This window comes from Squalius cephalus, assembly GCF_949319135.1.
Source record: "Squalius cephalus genome assembly, chromosome: 24".
Classification (NCBI taxonomy): domain Eukaryota; kingdom Metazoa; phylum Chordata; class Actinopteri; order Cypriniformes; family Leuciscidae; genus Squalius; species Squalius cephalus.
This window is the reverse complement of record NC_137145.1, coordinates 25,341,398-25,360,358: the sequence shown is the minus strand read 5'-3', so window position 1 is coordinate 25,360,358 and position 18,961 is coordinate 25,341,398. Positions and strand designations below refer to the sequence as shown.

The 18,961-nt window shown below is 37.4% G+C and overlaps 1 protein-coding gene across 1 annotated transcript in view; it reads left to right on the top strand.

Annotated features, from left to right (window-relative positions):
• epha5 (EPH receptor A5) overlaps positions 1-18,961 on the top strand; it is an 85,580-nt gene that overhangs the window by 8,694 nt on the left and 57,925 nt on the right. Inside the window, exon 3 of the mRNA XM_079862138.1 lies at positions 10,540-11,203. Coding sequence (XP_079718264.1) covers positions 10,540-11,203 — 664 coding nt within the window. The remainder of the gene's footprint in view (positions 1-10,539; positions 11,204-18,961) is intronic.

The window sequence follows — 18,961 nt, the reverse complement described above, 5'->3', positions numbered from 1 at the left end:
CTTCTCAATGGCTATTGAGATTAAATTATTTTTGCTCTATTATTAGATGTTCACATTACTCAAGGGTGACACTTGCAGGTTATGAAGATTATGTCAACAAGGCCGGGATGCTAACTAGTCTTGCTGTTATACGAGACACATTGAGTTTGATCGAACAGTTGATTTAAAAGGCTGACTGAACTGGTGTAGCTGTTAAGTCAGATTTGTTTTGTGACACTATTCATAAAGATAATCTATTATTTTACTATTCCATTGATTGAATCTTTTTTCAATACAATTTCAATGGAAATTAAGGTATAAAATGCCATCAGTGAAGTAGGAAATTGTTTAGCCTCACAATCTCGGATTTGATTACCAGGTAACGACTTTAATATGATACTAATTTTTAAATCTATTAATTTATTCAAAACACGTTAAAATGTAGTTTGTATATTCAATACATGAAATGCACCTTTTCTATGATGAGCATGTGTTTCTGAATTCAAATTAATTTGTTATTTCGGTAATACTTTAATGCGATGGTCCACTTTAGACATAAGTAACTTTGTACATGTCAACTTATTCTACTCACCCGAACCAAACAGTCTACTAATACTCTAATGAGAGTTAGTTAGACATGTTCTACTAACCATAAGTAACTTTGCAACTACGTCTAAAATGGACAAAGTAAAATAAAAATAAAAATAATCGATGATGATACATAATGTCTTGAAATCATAGTGAAGGAAAAAGTCTTATTGAAATAATTGATTTTTCAAAAGAAATCCTTAGAACTGATGTTTTGTTATTATTTTCAAAAAAAAAAAAAAAAAGAAAAAAAGAAAAATGCAAAAAAAAAAAAAAAGTCCACCAAATCAAAGTTGTCTGGTGAGATCAACATTCAGAAACCTGCAGAAAAAAAAAATCAACCCAAAAAATAGAAAGTAAAAATTAATAAAAAATAATACTATAAAATTAAATTAAAAAATTAAATTAATACAAATAACAAAGAAATTGCATCATAAAGAGGGCCCTTGTGAACATGTGACTTAAAATATATGATCATTTAAAATGTATTAAATGGTTGTACAGTGTTATGTGGGCCAAATGCCCATAAACCTAATCATATTTACATAATGTTTATGTTAAATTGTTCTGCTGTTTGTATGTCCATATTGTTTTTCAAAATTTCTTTTGCAAAAAAATAATAAATACTGTAGCTGGACGATAAGACAGTGACAATATCTGATGGTAATATTTTGATATGCACCATTATATTGCTATGTTTAACTAACATTGTACAAATAATAATAATAATAATAATTTAAAAAAAAGAACAAAAACAAAAAAAACATGGTATGCCATTTTTAAATTTTTTTTGGTGATTGTCCGAAAAAAAAGAAAAAAAAAAAGAAAAATGGTGCGTGTTCAAGTGTACAGAGAGTGATGTTGAGTAGATCACCATTACAAAATGGGGTGTAGATACAAATTGCAGTTATAGAGAGAGTTCTCACATGAAATAAAACAGTTATATAATCCAATAGTTATTTTATTTTGGACCTAGGGTAGTGAGGTTGGTGGTAAAGTGAGATTTGGGATTGATTATGTGAGTTAGGGAGGAGACGCTGGTTTCTGCGAGGCTTGGGGTGTTTGTTATGCTGTTAGAGTTGACTACACTCACAATCATATTAATTCAACAGAGCATCTGGAGTGTGAGATGGATTTAGCAACAGCTCAGCAGTTTCAAGAGATTCAGTAAAGCCTGTCACTAATGAGAAATATGCCACATAAACCCTCTTAATTTATCTAGGTATTGGTTAACAGTTATTTGATGTTTTAACATATTAAAGAGATAGTTCACCCAAAAATGAAAATTAGCCCATGATTTACTCACCCTGAAGTGTATGACATTCTTCTTTTAGACGAATACAATCGTCTAAAAGTTATATTAAAAAATGTCCTGGCTCTTCCAAGCTTTATAATGGCAGTGAATGGGTGTCTGTCTTTGGAAGTTCATCAAAGTGCATCCATGCATGATACAATTGTTCCACGTGTCTCCAGGGGTTAATAAAGGCCTTCTGAAGAGAAGCGTTCATTTCTGAAGAGAAGCAAATCCTTTCATTTTTGGGTGAACTATCCCTTTAAGAGAAACCTAAACCACCCAAGGATTAGCATATTTTTACATAAAACTTATGGTCAGACATTTGCTATCTCCATCTTTGCTATCTCCATCTTTGCTATCTAACCTAGAGTCTCCATATAGTCTAAGGAAGCATCCTAATAGAAACTTGAATAAAATTGGCTTATTTTGAATGCTCTTCATTGGCAGAAACTCCTCACTGAAAGCCCTCCTTATATGAAGAGCACATGAGTCTCACAGTTGATGCCCAGATGTTAGCATGTTGTTAAGCTAACTGCATCACTCTGATATTGTGTCCTAACAAGACCTGGACGATAACGCGAGTAATCAAAGTTATCTCTTCCATGTTAAGCCTCATTTTTGTCCTAACCAGCTGTGACCACAGAGAGCAACAAACTGTTTGGTTTCTGTTTATGTAATGTTGCTCCAGGTAGCCCTAAACACACTGAAATCTTATTGAACCAAAGTAGTGCTCGTTACCTTTATTAGACATGATAACGTGATTCAATTATAGATGAGGAGAGACTTTTGAAGATAAGAATAAGATATTATATGACAAATCCTGTCAATTCCACAAGGAAAAGTATGTAAATTATACCATCTTTTGAAGCATCATGGAAACATCACAAAAAGATTTGTAACCGTTTGGCTTCCACATTCTACATTCTTTATATATATATAATGAAGATTGTGGGTAGCCAAACGGTTGATTGACTCCATTGATCCATTGACTTCCATAGTAATTATTTTTTTTTTTTCCTCCATACTATGGAAGTCAATGGGGTACATCAGCTGTTGGTTACCCACATTCTTCAAAATATCTTCTTTTTTGTTCAATAGAAGAAATAAATTCATACAGGTTTGAAACAACTTGAGGGTGAGTAAATGATGACATAATTATAATTTTTGGGTGAACTAACCCTTTAAGTTTGTGGAGTGCATTCTGGGACTCCGGAAGCGGGGTTTGAGAGAAATGAGGCATAAAATGATAGCACAATGTTTCTGCCTAAAATGCTGTCTAGGTAGGCAGCTCACTAGATTTCGGAGCAGAACTTTTATATAATGACTGTTTAAATTCTTGTTTACATGGTTCACGTACTGTAGGTAACGCAATTGTATGAGTTTTGTATTTTAAATACAATTGTATGAATACGGTTAGATGTATTTCTCATCTAACCGATGCTTGTTTTTGAAGACGCAGAGGCTTTTGGGGCTTTTGGATCTACAATCACCAATCTGTACTGGCAGGTACATCACAAAATACCAGCGATTATCTTTTCTCCCCGGTTTGTTTGTTTTCAACCCTGGCTTCATGCTGCTTTCACCGCTGTCAGAACAGGCCAGATTTGCCAAGTCAACGAAGCGGTTTACAGGAGCTCAGCTAAATCCGGGCTTTGTGCAGGCCTAGGGCACCTCTGGCTCACACCGCTGTCCTTTTTTCCCTGTCTTTTACCGAAGGGGAAAATGCATTGACGTGATGCTCAACAGAGGAATCGCTTCACCCACCCTGAAAAGTCACATTCACATGTCCCACCACACTCTCACGCAAAGAGCCAAAATCATAGCAGGGAGTTGTTTTCAACCATGCTTGTCTGTCATGTTCAGCTCCGCCCCCCACCCCCCCCACCCCCTCACCCCCTCACCCCCTGTGGACCCTGGGCGGCAATGACAGGGATGGCTGGGCGATGGTGATTGGTGGGTAATGAAGGGTTATTGTTTGAAAGTCAGTGGTGAAGCGTCAGTAAACAGCCGAGAAGGACGTGATCTGGGAGTTGGGGTTTATGGGTAAATGCAAGCTTATAGCACATGCTAACTCACACTGGGAGAATTGAAGGTTTTAGGTGCAGACAACATTGGTAAATAAGTGTGCTGTGATAGCGGAGGGAATAATTTAAATGGAGAGAAAGAGAAAATGGAGAGGGTCTCAGTAGGGGATGAGAGTTTGAGTGATGATAGTTCACAGAAATGTATATCCTGAAAGGCCTGACAAGTGAAATGGCCACAGAGGTACTGCAACAAAAAAATAAATGACACATAATATCATAGATGTACAGGTTGCACTGACTATTGTTGTTAAAGGGTTAGTTCACCCAAAAATATGAATTACTCACCCTCATGCTGTTGAAAACCCATTGGACTTTCGTTCATCTTTGAAATACAAGTGATAGATGCTATTCACGCTAAGTTAAAATAGCACAATTTATTTAGATGCTGTTTATACTTAGTGCAAATAGTGGCAGATACTATTTGCTCCTCAGTGTATTGTTTTTTTTAAATATAACTATGCAATAAAAACAAAATATTCAGCGTATATGATTATATTTATAAAAATATATTCATAAGTTCTTCTGTTTTACCATACTTGATGTGCTTTATGTAATTGCGTTGATTATTGTTTATATGAGAATAAAAGCCTGAATTAAAGTGACCCTGTTAGGCCGTGTGTCCACCAAAGCGTTATTAGCCAGCTGAAAACGCTAGGCGCTCTGCTAAAAACGCTCAGCTGTGGGCGCTTGAGAGCGTTTTGGCAGCGCAGCGTTTTTTCAGTTGAGACGGTTGAGACCGAGTCGAGACACTTTGCTTGTTATGATACGGAATATCCGCGAAAGTCTTACTAGTATCTCATTTCACACATATTTTGTTTCTGTGTTGATTCTATATTAAAATGTCAATACAATGTAATGTATTATATCTGGCTCTTGATTTTGTTCCGTTATGCTTGTTGTTGTCATCTGTTGACGTTGTACAAGCAGAATCATGTGGCGGTCGGACGCGGTTGGTCGGTCTGGTATTAGTCCCGCCCCTCCTCCACTGTGATTGGACGGTTGGGTAAAAAGTGACAGTGATGAGCGCTGCGTTTTACCAAAAGTTGAACATTCTTCAACTCTCGGCGACCAGTAAAAAACGCCGAACGCTCAGCGCTTCAGCGTGAAAAAGACGCTCAGCGCCTCGTTACGCTCATGGCTTTTTAAAAACGCGGCGCTCCCATTGAAAACAATTGAAAAAACACGCCAGCCGCGAGTAAAAACGCTTTGGTGGACACACGGCCTTATGCTATTTTAAAGGTTCCTAATATTATTTTGGAGGTCTTCTACAATACGTTTACATGCATCCAAAGTCTAAACATTTTATCATAATATACACTACAGCATGAGCTCTTTTCTCACAGTGTCTGAAACGGTTCGATAAATTAAATTATTCAGTCTCTCTTAAACCCTCCTTTCCGAGAGCCTCCTCTGCTCTGATTGGTCAGATGGCCCAGTCTGTTGTGATTGGTCTACTCTGCTCTGATGGAGCGACATGAGGGTTAATTACACATAATGACTACAAACATTCATTTTTGGATGAACTATCCCTTTAAAGTTGAATAGTGTGTCTGTCGCTCTGGTGTCGTTCCAGACTTTCTTCCATGAAACACAAGGGTTGTTTTGTAGACTGTTAATGCTAATCTTTTCCAATCAATGAAAGAAAATCAGAAAACAAATATTCAGGCTAAATTCAAGTAGGGTTTTTTTTTTTTTTTGCACTAAATGCACCATCTGGTTTTAAGCTATCTTAAAGTCAAACCCAGTCTGTTAACCTCCTCTTGATTCATCGGCACTAATTGGATTTATTCCCTCACCCCAGAACTGGGCCAATGTCAGACCCAAGACTAAACTTCTAATACAGTTACAGTTTTTTTTTTTTTTTTTACACAAGCAGCATTTCAGTGGAACTCAAACAGAAGTTCACTTTCCTATTTCATTTTGTCTCACTCATACACAGAAAATAGCTTACTTCCACATTGAAAAATAAGGTGGACAGGTGAAGGATGTAACATTTTGTAGCATTCACCAAACCGAATGGCAAAAATAATAAACTTCCCTGTCTGTAACTGGTCAGACAAGAACTTAGTCCCGCCCTAAACTCACCCTCATTTTATGATGGATGGATGTGCTTTTTTGGGCTTCAAAATATCAGTTACTATTCACTTCCATTATAAAGCGTGGAAGAGCCATGGTACCTTTTTTTATATAACTCAGATTGTGTTTGGCTGAAAGAAGGTTGAGGGTGAATAAATTATGGGATATGTTTTTTTTTTTTTTGTTTTTTGTTTTTTTTTGGGTGAACTAACCCTTTAATAGGCATGTAAGGAATATGCAGCAGGGCAGCTCAGGGCAGCAGGATTTGGCAACATTGTGTTAAATCTACTCTAAGACAAAGTACGAAGACTATAAGGAATTTTTTTTTATTTTTTTTTTTTTATTAAAACTACACACATTGAGGAATTCATTTTCAGATATGTACTGTATATAACAAATGAAGGGTTTAAGGATTGTCAGATTTTTTCTTAAAGGCTTGCATTAACGTGCACTACTAGGGCCACCAAATATGACAGGCTGATGTCCAGGTGTGCCATTTCAATCTTTGGCTTGATATGATTCATGTTATCACTACACAGCTGTGACACGCATCCTCGTGCAATCTCCTTTTTCAATGTATTTTTGTAATGAAGGCCTTTTAGAATGATCTATTCATCTTCATCCGTGTGTCAGAAATGTTGTCGTCCTGGGGTGCCTGTTAGCTATTAGTAATGCATTTTCACATGAGAGCTTGAAACGAATATCCAAACGCCCTTGGTTATCGGCATTATCCACATTCACACAGGCCCATTTTCATTTCAAATGGCGACTTTCTCTAAATTGCAGCTTTGCCAATGTAATTTACCAGATCATGGCCACAGTGACTCATATTGGAGAATTCTGTGACACACACATTTTTTTGTATCATTGTGGTACTGATGCATCACCAAACGGCTCTATAGCCCTTGAATATGATCGAGTAAAATTCAGATGGTAATGTGGGTGTTTAGCTGACTGGAATGTAATTAAAATGTTCCATTGGAGTATTACAGTGTTAGCTTAGCAACATGCTAACACAAACTATGTTGGAATTAATGAGCTGAGTCTTCACACTATTTGCATATTCCAAATCAGTCACTTAAGAGGATTTGTTTAGGTTAGGATGTTGTCGTAAAAGGCAGATTATCAAAAGCAAGAGAGAGCAAAAGGAAGAGTAGTAATGGCACTGTGAAACAGATTTATTTTCCAGCTGAGACTTTTAAATTGGATACAGCTCATGTCAGAATTTTATGTAAGATACAAAACAGTGTAAATAAATGATTTCATGACAATATTTCATTTGTGGACACATTGAGTGAAAGAAGCGATGCATATATTTCTTAGCTGCAGAATGGGAGACTACGTGCTTTGAATGATTATTCACTGAATGGTTCATAATTCCAATGAATTATTGAATGTGCTTTGCCATAGTAATACTGATTTCCTTGCTAAAACCTTGTTAACATTTACCTATAACTGAAGAATATTCAGTGCAGCATTCTCTTTTATACTGCTTATTTTGACAAACAGAGTCTCTGTGATGATACAATACTTACTGAGTAATATTAATTAACAACATGTACTTACTATAGGGTTAGGATTTGGTTTAGGGTTACTACAGTAACGACTTGTAACGTATGTAACAATGACACTAAAATGGCAATTAACCTGTTTCTTAACACACTTTGTAATAATATATATATATATATATATATATATATATATATATATATATATATATATATATATATATATATATATATATATATATATATATTAAACGTATGCTGAAATGTACTTCTTTTTCACAAGGACATACTGCAAAAAATGGATTGTGTATAGTATACTATTTCAAACAAAGTTTATATCTAGATTGAGATAAAGGCCCTGTGCTTGATGCATTTAATACATTTTATTAGCAGTAATGCTAATTACTTTATTAGCAGTAATGACTTTGAATTTAATACATTAGAAACAAATGACTGCCAACACAGAACTTGTTTGTGCTCCAGTCGTACTAAAAGAGCCTGTGAGTTTTCAGAGTGTGAACTGCGAGACTCTACGATTAGCACTCGCTGTATGACTCCCAGTGGTCCAGACTTCAGTTCTTCTACTGTCCACACAGTCTCACAATCGCTCACATTCAGAGAGTGTCAGGCAGAGGTAATACGAGGCCTCGGGAGGGTCTCTCTGGTCATTGACTGCGCTTTTGAAGAGCGCTGAAGGGCCGCTCGGGCCCTCAGGGTGCATTCCGTGGTCTTGCTTTGTTAACTGCCATGTTACAAGCCTCCTGACTGCGTAGATTATAGCTGGCAGATTGTTTTTCCAATCTCTCTGCCACCTGATGTATTGTTATTGAGCATCTCTACGGACAGCAAAACATACAGCCGTATTTTGTTAGATGTGGCGCTTGTGGTGTGTGAATGGATGCCACAATGTTCTCGTACAGTAGTGTTACAATACAATTATTTTCCCTAACATGCTATTAATTATAAGTCCTCAGAACAGTGTTTAATGAAATTGACTAACTTTACTGGCAGAATGTAAATTGTTATGTTTTTAGGACAAGGACAGAAATATTAGACGTGTGTGAAGAACATATAAAAACCATGTGATGTGTGAAGTAAACAGTCAACTTGTAAACAGAATATTTTATTTTCCCAGCAAGATTATGTCAAATTATGCGGAACGTGTGAAAATGTATTTCATTTTGTGTATTTAGGATGCATAAAATGCTAGATATCAAAAATGATCTTAAACAAAACTACGGCATCAGCCATTTTATTCCTCAAATTTATTCCATCACAGAATCACAGTACACAAAGTACACAATTTGAAATGCGATGGTAATGATAATTGTTCATGACAGTTCGCAAAAGAAACGAAAGTGAGTTTTAAGGATTAGTCCACAGCGCTGAAAGTTCCCACACTTGAATAAATCCAGTTCCACTTTTATTGCATCAGCCACTGTATATCTTTTAATATATAATTCCCAGATTGCACTTGACCCAAATGACATGTCCATGAAGTCTACTAGAGCACAGGGTGTACCATTTGTCATCATGATTCAGAGGGGCGAGCGCACCCTTTCCGGGCATAATGTGCCCTCAATGCACCCTTTTGCTGAGCACGAACATTATGTCACCCAAATGTAGACCTACATTTGGGACGAGGCCACTCTGCTGCTAGCGTCCCGGTAGCAGGACACTGGAAATGCTTTTTTATTCCTCAATTTTCTTTTTATTTTCACATGAATGTTAAAGGCTCAGGGAGGGAGGAGGTGGGAACTGGTGTATGCTAAATATAAAAGTAATAATAAAATAAGTAAAGCGGCAGCCCCTCACAGACTATATGAACCAGCTCTCTTTTTTTTTTTGTAATCTTAACAAAACATATTGTTGGAACGGTCTGAGACTAAAGGTTCAGTTTGGCCATAATTTCCATCAGTTATTCAATCTTTTTTGGGATAAACGTGATATTGCTACAAAAATGTATTTATTTGTGACAGGATAATGCATCAAAAAATCATTTTGAATGTGGATTTCACCTATTGATTATTTTGGGTATAGCACCTAAACAAAACCTCATAGGAAACTACACTTTTGTGATATCAGCTTCAAATTTGGAACACAACCGTCCTGGTTAGACGTGTGACTTTGATTGTATTACAATTTTAGAGCCCAAATTATTTAGTAAAATATACATATTGGGTTATACTTTATTTTACGGTGTCTGACAGTGTTCACAAGTGTGACTTTGTGGCATTTTGTTCAAAATAAAATAATTTCAAAACAAACTGGTTAAACATTATTGCACACTAGTGTGTTAAACAGTGTGATTTAAAAAAAAAAAAAAATTCTATTGAATATTGACAACTTTATCCACAAATAATGCTTTTCACTCAAATACTGAAGTGCATAAGCTCAGATCAGTGAGGCCTATGATTAGTCAGTTCCAAAAAGAAATACAAATAATTGAACGAAAACAAGTTGACAAAAAGAATGAATCCAATATTTGGTGATAATATAGCATAACACCAGAATTTTTTTTTTTTTTTTTTTTTTTTTGTAGGCTGGTCATTTTTGACCGGGAACATCACAAGTGTAACAAGGTTTGGGGGGAAAATCCCACAAAAGTACAAAAATTATTCCAACATTTTTGGGAAGTAATAAAAAAAAAAAAAAAAAAAAAAAATTCTCTCCGGGTCAAAATTACCCGAACACAACATGAGTAATATTAATTAGCAACATGTACTTACTATAGAGTTAGGTTTAGGATTTGGGTTATTTGCATAAAATGATGCATAATTGAATGTTATTACTACAGTAAGTACATGTAATATGTAACAAGGACACTAAAATAATGTGATGCCAAATTTTGTATAACATACAAAATGTTTAGTAGTAACCTTACGTCTGTATTCCAAAGCATTCATTATGTACAACCGTTCAAGTTTGAATAGTGCATTTCTACGTCTATGCTCAAAAAGGGGGGTGACAGTTAACAGGTTAATCTGCTTTTTCTCTCCTTGTGTTATAGTGGGAAGAAATCGGAGAGGTGGACGAGAACTATGCACCCATCCACACGTACCAGGTGTGTAAGGTGATGGAGCACAACCAGAACAACTGGTTGCAGACCAACTGGATTATAACCCAAGGCGCCCAGCGAGTGTTCGTGGAGCTCAAGTTCACTCTACGGGACTGCAACAGTCTTCCCGGAGGTCTGGGCACGTGCAAGGAGACGTTCAATGTCTACTATTACGAAGCCAACGACGATGAGAGAAGGAATATTCGGGAAAGCCAGTACTCGAAGATCGACACCATCGCGGCCGACGAGAGCTTCACAGAGCTTGACCTCGGAGACAGGGTCATGAAACTAAACACGGAAGTTAGGGATGTGGGTCCGTTGACCAAGAAAGGCTTCTACCTGGCTTTCCAAGACCTGGGCGCGTGTATCGCGCTCGTCTCCGTCCGGGTCTTCTACAAAAAGTGTCCTTTGGTTGTCAGGAATTTGGCCCTCTTCCCGGATACTATAACCGGGGCAGATTCCTCACAGCTTCTGGAGGTGTCAGGGACCTGCGTCAACAACTCGGTGGCTGATGAACTTCCCAGAATGCATTGCAGTGCGGAGGGGGAGTGGCTGGTGCCCATTGGGAGGTGCATGTGCCAGGCGGGCCATGAGGAAGTTAATGGCTCCTGTCAAGGTTGGTGAACATCTTCATTATTATGCAAATGCGAGTGCTGCCGATGCCACACGTGTGTAACATATTCCCCTTGAACTGCGTCTCTGAATGTCACAGACGATGATGAGAACCTGAACTCTTTGTGTGGCGTGGGTAGACTGTGACATTCATTTCACAATCTAGTGATTTTACGGTTTTAATTTCTCATGTATTATGCCAGGCGGAGTTTATATTTAAGATGTTCATAATGGTAGCGTGTGTATTTAAGATACTGCTGGTATTTAAGATACTTTCTCAGAATGTTTAGAAAGATTTACGTGACTCAGTGGTGAGAGGCGGCGTTAATCATGCAGGAGATGGTAGAAGTGGGTTGGCAGAGAAACAGCTGTCAGAATGTGTAAGAATGACAGGCACATGATTCACAATATGAACAAGACAATCAACTTAACTTGATAGTAGCCCACTTCATGCCAGATACTGTTGTGTCCATTACACCATTTACTGTACTTATAGTAATGCAACAAACTTGAGACAATCTAGTTTGAAAGTTTTGTGAAGTTTGAGCAAAATCTTCGTGTCAAAGGAAAGGTCTTCAAATTTGACAGGAAAGTTGAATTTTCTCTCAGATTTTTGTTGGGCTCACTGTGTTTCAGGAAACACCATAATGAAACTGTAATGGATCAGTCTGTATGAGTTTCCAAGAAAACATTTTCCCTCTTTAACTATAGAAATGATTGCCATACGGAAGCTCATCTACTGTACAGTGCTGAGATGTAAATGAAAGAGTGCATTGTTTGGAAAGCGGTGTGCTCTAATTTAGGCATAATTATTGAATATAAACAGCTAATATACTTGGAGAAAAAAGTTACTTTTAAAACACTAATTAAAAACTCATTAACAAAATTAAATAAAAGATGGAACTAGAGATGCACCGATGTATCGGCCAATAATCGGTCTCAGCATTAAAGCTATTATTTTCGCTATCGGCGCTATCTCTAAATTTAGAGCAAGCTAACACGACATTAAGACTAACAGTTAAAAAATAGCAATGTTAATGCAGGCTTTATTTGACCCTTCTGTAAATTTTATCACGAAATTCAAACAATAAATGGCGTTTTGACTCTCTTAAATGTGACGTGACAGATCGCCGTAATGCCTTTTCTTCCACTTAAATACAAATTATATATCGAAAAACAATAAAACAGCTTGAGAACAATATCACTTAATGTTGCATTTACCTCAGGAAAGTCACCCAGTGTCCACAGTTCGTTTGTTAGCTATAAAAACACTAGAGAAGAGCATATTTACTGTTAATTATATGTATGTTTGAAAAAAATTGCCATGAAGTGTTTATGAAAACTAACTTGAATTGTATACAAACAATTCATTTTGTATTAGAGTGTACATATTTTATCTGGAGATAAATAGCAGTTGAATATAATAGCTCTGTTGTTAATTTTAACCTCTAATATTATAGCGTACCAAATGAGAGGGTTCCTTGTATAGTTTGCAGATTTTATTTCCTTAAGAAAAATCTAACTATCAGCATCGGCCAATATCATTCTGAATAAAATATATACATCTGAAACGCTCCAAAATATGAATGCAAATTTAATCAAATACAGAAATTTGATAATTAATCATCCAAAGATGCATTATGAAATAAATGTTTTATTGAAGTTCTGGAGGAGTACTATCCAATCGGCACGAGAGGAGGCTTATATATAGAACCGACTTACCTCTGTTTTGCGACCATTTTCCAGCATTTGGCCCCGCCCTAAGTGCCCAACATGCCCGAATTCAAGCTCCTCCTGTTCAGTGAAGAATCTTTCCTCTGTGGGGAATCGATACCGCAATCCACTAGCCTAAGGAGCTACTCTCCTACATCTAACTAGTGTTAACAAAATTACCGATTTCAGTACCAAGTCGGTACAGAAAATTAAAAAAATGTGACGATACCAGCATTTCCCTCTAGCATGTTGAGCGCTATTGAACGTATTCTTAAACACCTCTGGTTGGCCATTGTGTTCACGTGCTCAACATACAGTAAATGTCTGTGATTGGCTATTATGATCAACGCTTCAAGAACATGTTGTCTTCACCGAGCGCTTACACAGATACACATGGGAGCGTTTGAAAGTAGGCGTCTATCAGTGGATCCCTAATATATCCACTGATAGACGGATCCGCTGATAGACGCCTGCTTTCAAACTCTTCCGTGTGTATGTTGAACAGCGCTCAAGATGCTAGAGGGAAATGCTGGTATCGTCACATTTTTAAAATGTCAGTACTGACTTACTTTTGACAACACTACACCTAACACCGCCCCCGAGCTCCCAGCTTCATCTCGAAGGCGTTAGCCCTTCCTGTCGGGTCACCGCACTTCAAAACGCAGAGGCCTACCCTTGCCCCCTCCGGTGAAGCATCCGCCATATTCCTCCGCATCTTTCTCCGCTCAGTCACTCCGACAGAGAAATGGACATTTTAAAGTTTTGTCAATCCTTCTCCTAAAACCAACCGAGTGAGTAAAGCCCGTCGAGCCCGAAGCTCAGCCTTCCTCCAGTGTTCCGTCCCGGCCAGCTTCCACCGCTCTGTTTAAGGCTTGATCGTCATACACATAAGGTTTTCTTCGCAATGCCCCTGCCCATCATGCCGAATGTCGCTGCCGTGGAACTGCCACCATTGGCTAATAAAATCAGAATGCAAATACTTTCAAATGCAGATACTGACTTAGCCTCCCACCCAGTGAATCAAATCTCTAAATTGACTGTGGCGAATTATTCTCAAGAAAACAGCTTAAAATCTTTCTCGTGTTCTGTCCTGGGCTGAATTTTGCATCGCTTTCGGTCCCTACACTGAAATAGTTTGCTCAGCGTTCCCCCATAGATGGTACGAATTAAACAATGATCACGTGGGTTTGAGAAACCAACATATTAGTATTAGTAATTTTTTCCGAATACTCACGGGCTTACCCATCCAAAGCTGTGCGCTGCAGGCTCCCATCGGACACAAAGTAAACCCTCCCAGTCAAGTGGCCAAGCTCCTCCTCATTAACACTAATTCGTCAACTCGCAGCCCAATTTTGGGGGTTTTCTTTGTCAGTCCGTCTCCTGTTTGCTGTCCAGTGCTTATTTGATTTTTGGGGGAGTACTCTGGGTGAGGGCCAAATTCTGATCTCAGGGCCCTCTCCTCGGACAGCACGCCAAATACACATATGTTATACTATATCTGATTGTATGTAAGTGTGAACTTGTGATGTTTTATTAACAAAGTTTGGCGGGAGTATGTTCAGATAATCCACCCAAACAGCACGAGAGGAGGCTTATAGACCTCTGTTACCTCTGTTTCACGACAGTTTTCTAGCATCCCTCCTCCACCCCAACTCCTCACTCTCGATTATTCCTATCCCAGCCAGGGATTGGGTTCGGGCCAGATTCTGAGCTCAGACACCATGCCAAATACGCATATGTTATACTATATCTGAATATATGTAAGTGTGAACTTGTTTGGAGTCTGGAGTCTTGTTTAGTTGAGCCAAGCGGCCTCATTATTAGCCTATAACTGTCAATGGGGTTTTCAATGGCTCATGCCAAAATCTTTACAGAAGAGTGGCCAATAAGTTATAATAATACTGTACCTGTTTGAGTTAACATTTCTACATGACTACAGGGTCTTTCACTACTAGCAGTCATTTTTTCTCTCTCTTTAGTAGCAGTTCTTCTAAATTGTTTAGATTCTGTGCAAAACAATTCATGTTGCTTTCAAATATTGTGTTCTTCTTAATGCTTTCACCTTTCTGTTGGTACTTTGATGAATATATGCAGTATTCTAACTTTGGTTTCTGTAGCAACTGCAGTCAGTCTTTGATCGTCAACAGTATTAACATTTAAATTGATTCATCTGTTAGCATGCTAAGTTGCAGGACGATGAAAGTACTGTTGATTGTCATTCCCTGTGAACCATGCTTTTTGAGATTGCAGAAGATGAAGTGTGGTTTTCTCTGTAGTTTAAGCCTCAGTTATGATGGCTTTACCCAACCCCCATCCACACCACCGGAGCCCAGAGGATATAATGATGGCTCGGATGGAAAAGACAGGAAGTGATAGAGGGATCCACGCTCCAGTGCTGGAAGAGGGCAGTGTGTCCTGTGAATGAAACGGCTCCTTCATCCTCTTCCTCCTCTCTTCAGATTGCTTCCTTTGTCTGCTGCCAGAGTTGGCGCTTTGCGATAAGGATTCTTTTTGAGCGCAGTGTGATATTTCTGTGCGAATTCATTTCCATTGAGCTGTCCCGAGGGAATGTCCGGTGCTTCTGCTATGTAAGCTTTAGAGGGAGTTGGTTTGTGCAGTTGGCCAGGTTGCCAAGCAGACCGGGCGACAAAGTGTCGGAAACGTTTTCAATGCTTTTGTCTAGGAGGATGGGCTGCAATTCAGTGGGCAAAATGGTACAATGAGTATTCAGAGCTGTGGGTGTGGGTGTGCAATGGTGTTCCTATTCAGATGTTTTGTGCAAGCAATTATAAAATTAATGTAAACATGACAGTCACCTGAGATAAAGCGGGAAAAGGGGTTGTCTGGCTCTTTAGGGAGACACACTGAATACATTCAGTTTGTCAAATAAACAAGGACATTTTATCAGAGCAGAAAAGAAATAATGCAGAGGTTAATGGCTTAGAGGAGAATTTGTTCCTATTGCAATTAGATTAGCATAGAATAATAGAATAGAAAGTAATAGAAGAGAATAGAATAGAAGAGAATATAATAGATAATCTGAGCTGAACTGTGAAAGATTGTAGTAGGCCTATAACATTTTGTGCAATTACCCAGCAGGAAAGACCGTAAAGTCGGCATGAAATGGAAGTTGCGCTAGTCTTTTCTTCCCTATTGTGACGTATATCTGAGTGAAATGGCTTCTGGAACAAGATCAAATGTAGGCAGGCTTGATTTTTTTCTGTAGGGAATTGATTGGATGATTGTGGTTTGCTATTGGTGGATCCCATGTGACTGACAGGTTGCTCCGCCCTCATCATCAGAGAAGAGAAGAGATGAGCTGCAAGAGGGAGGGGAAGTTATTCTGATTAAAGATTATGAGGCACATGAATAAAAAAATAAAAAAATAAATGATGTGCAATATACCATAGAAGAAGAAGAATTCTCAATTTTGATTTCATGGTGACTTTAAGGCCTATTCATGAAATGAAAAGGCTTACTGTAATGATAACCACACCAAAGAATTATGATGTTATGTTTATTATAAAATGTGTGCCGTGAGCATAATTGCAGATTTAAATGCAAGTAGGATTGTGGTTGTCAGTGTTTATCAGCTAAAAAAAAAACAGCTCTAAAATTATTTTTATATTTACTCTATTTATATTTTGTAATCCTTTTTTTCTTATTTATTTTTTCTTAATACTTTATTTTTCTTTTGTGATTCTTCATTTTGTTTGGAATTATGTGTGGCATGAATTTGACTCCATAAAAGTACATCATCTCCATTGTGTTACATCCAGATTTTATTCCAGTAGTTTCTGATGAATATATCAGATACCAAGATGGCCAACAAACTATTTAGCCTAAATAAAGAGTTTTGATTTAATGCTATACTAGCATTTCCTAATCATTGAAATCAGCTTTTTCGATGTACCCATATCATACATGGTTGAGCTGGGAATTCATGTAATTTGCACTAAAATGAAATGCCAGTCCACATCTTATATTTGAACAGTGGTGAACTTAGCAAGCTAATTTGCAAAGACTGTCCTGCTAGGCCTGTGGAGGTGTGAGTGAGGGAGAAAAACACTGAGAAAGATGTACTGGATGGAATGGCGTCTGGCCCTCTGTGGAATTCATTCGGGCACTCCGGGCCGGAAGCTTTCAGAAAGAGCTGGATCTCCAATGGTCTCCCTCTATTTTCATTCCTGTCAGCCGTTACTGCTGCAAATGTCAAACTCGATCCGGTCACTCGCTACATGCCAAGGGATTGAGCTATACTGTGGAAATGTACCAAAGACAAAGACATTTTGGAGAGGACATCATGCTAACAGCATCGGGAGATGAGCACAGGCTGGGTTTTAGTGAAATGTGGAGGATGTTATTTCCACTGTGTTGTCTGGCAATATCAAACCTATTGTTACAGATTAATAAATTACAGATTTTTAAAGGAAAAGCTCATCCAAAAATGTGTCTATTTATTCATCCTCATATATTTTGTTACACACAGTATAGTACATTAACACATATAGTACATAAAGAATAGTAATGCTGTTATTTTATTTAGGTTGTAATTTAGGGCTGTACAATATCATAAATAATGTTATTATTCAATATATATATTGTGTTAAAAAACAAATACAAAAATAAATAGGGTTTTTAACCAGACTTGAAAAAAAAAAAAATCATTCTAAAATATTTGTTGTGATTTTGTTGGAGAGGGTTTCTGAATTAAAATAATAATAAATAAATAAAAACCTTTTTACTCTGAATACTTTTCAGTGCAAACACTCCTTTAGGGGTGAATAGTAACATGGTGAAAAATACTCACAATTGGGTATAGTCTTTACAAGAACAAAAACAAACTAAAAAAAAAAAAAAAACGGAGTTTTCTGTATTGCTATAAAATAATAATAATATTTATTATGATGATTTGCATTGAGTTTATTATTATTAAGTTATATATCACAATTTAGAGTTTATTTCGATATATCATGTTTTTGTGTACTTTAGCCTAGAAGCCACAGTCAGTGTAAGCTGTCCTTGTATGAAAAGTGAATGTTCTGCAGTGTAAATATTATTCAAAATATATTCTAAAGAAAACCAGAGTGTACTGTAGCATAGGAGTGTCACAGCGTGGACGAAAATAAAGGCTGGATCTAGTCGCAACAGTTGATTTTAATGAAAACAGACTAAAATAATACTATCCGAATATCAAAATACAAAACCTCGGCAAACAGGACAACCATTTAACTTAGACTAGATCAGACAAAGAACACTACAAACACAGGGCTATATATACAAATGCAGACCAGTGAAAGGAAATGAGCAACAGGTGCAGTGCATTAATCAAACAATGAGTAACCATGGTAACATGTACTAACACAGGAAACAGAATAGGAAACCAAACAAGAATACTCAGACCCAACGTGACAAGTAGTAGACTTGTTTTTTTTGTCCTTTTTGGAGCTTGACAGCTTCTGGTCACTGTACATATAGACCTTTTGTGCCAGAGAAACAGGAGCGCAGCCATCTTTAGAATTTTATGTTAGAACCTCTGGTATTGCGGTAGCTCTGTATATTTCTATGGCATCACTGTTGAAAAGTAATTATCTGGTCAAGACTCAAGTCGATTTAATTATTGTAGAGTTAATGAAAGTTATCATGAGCATTGTAATGTTTGAAGCGGATGTCATAACAAATGCCAGTAGATCGGGAAGATTTTAAAACTAGCGGTTCATTCATAAATCCATAAGATCTTCCCTTCATACTGTTGAAATACAAACCGTAAGACAGAAGACAACGAGCGCAGCGCTGAAAAGGGCCGGGGCTACATAAGGTCTATATGTTTTTGATGAATGGAGAAGAACAGCATGAACATCTTTCGTGTTCCGTGGAAGAAAGAAAGTCATACAGGTTTGCAATGACATCAGGGAGAGTAAATCATAACAGAATTTTCTATTTTGCCTGAATTATTCTTGATATTTGTCATATGAACTGACACTTTCACAATCTTTTGTGGCATGTAATATAATACAAGTATGGAAACCAAATTAGTGATTGATTTCTT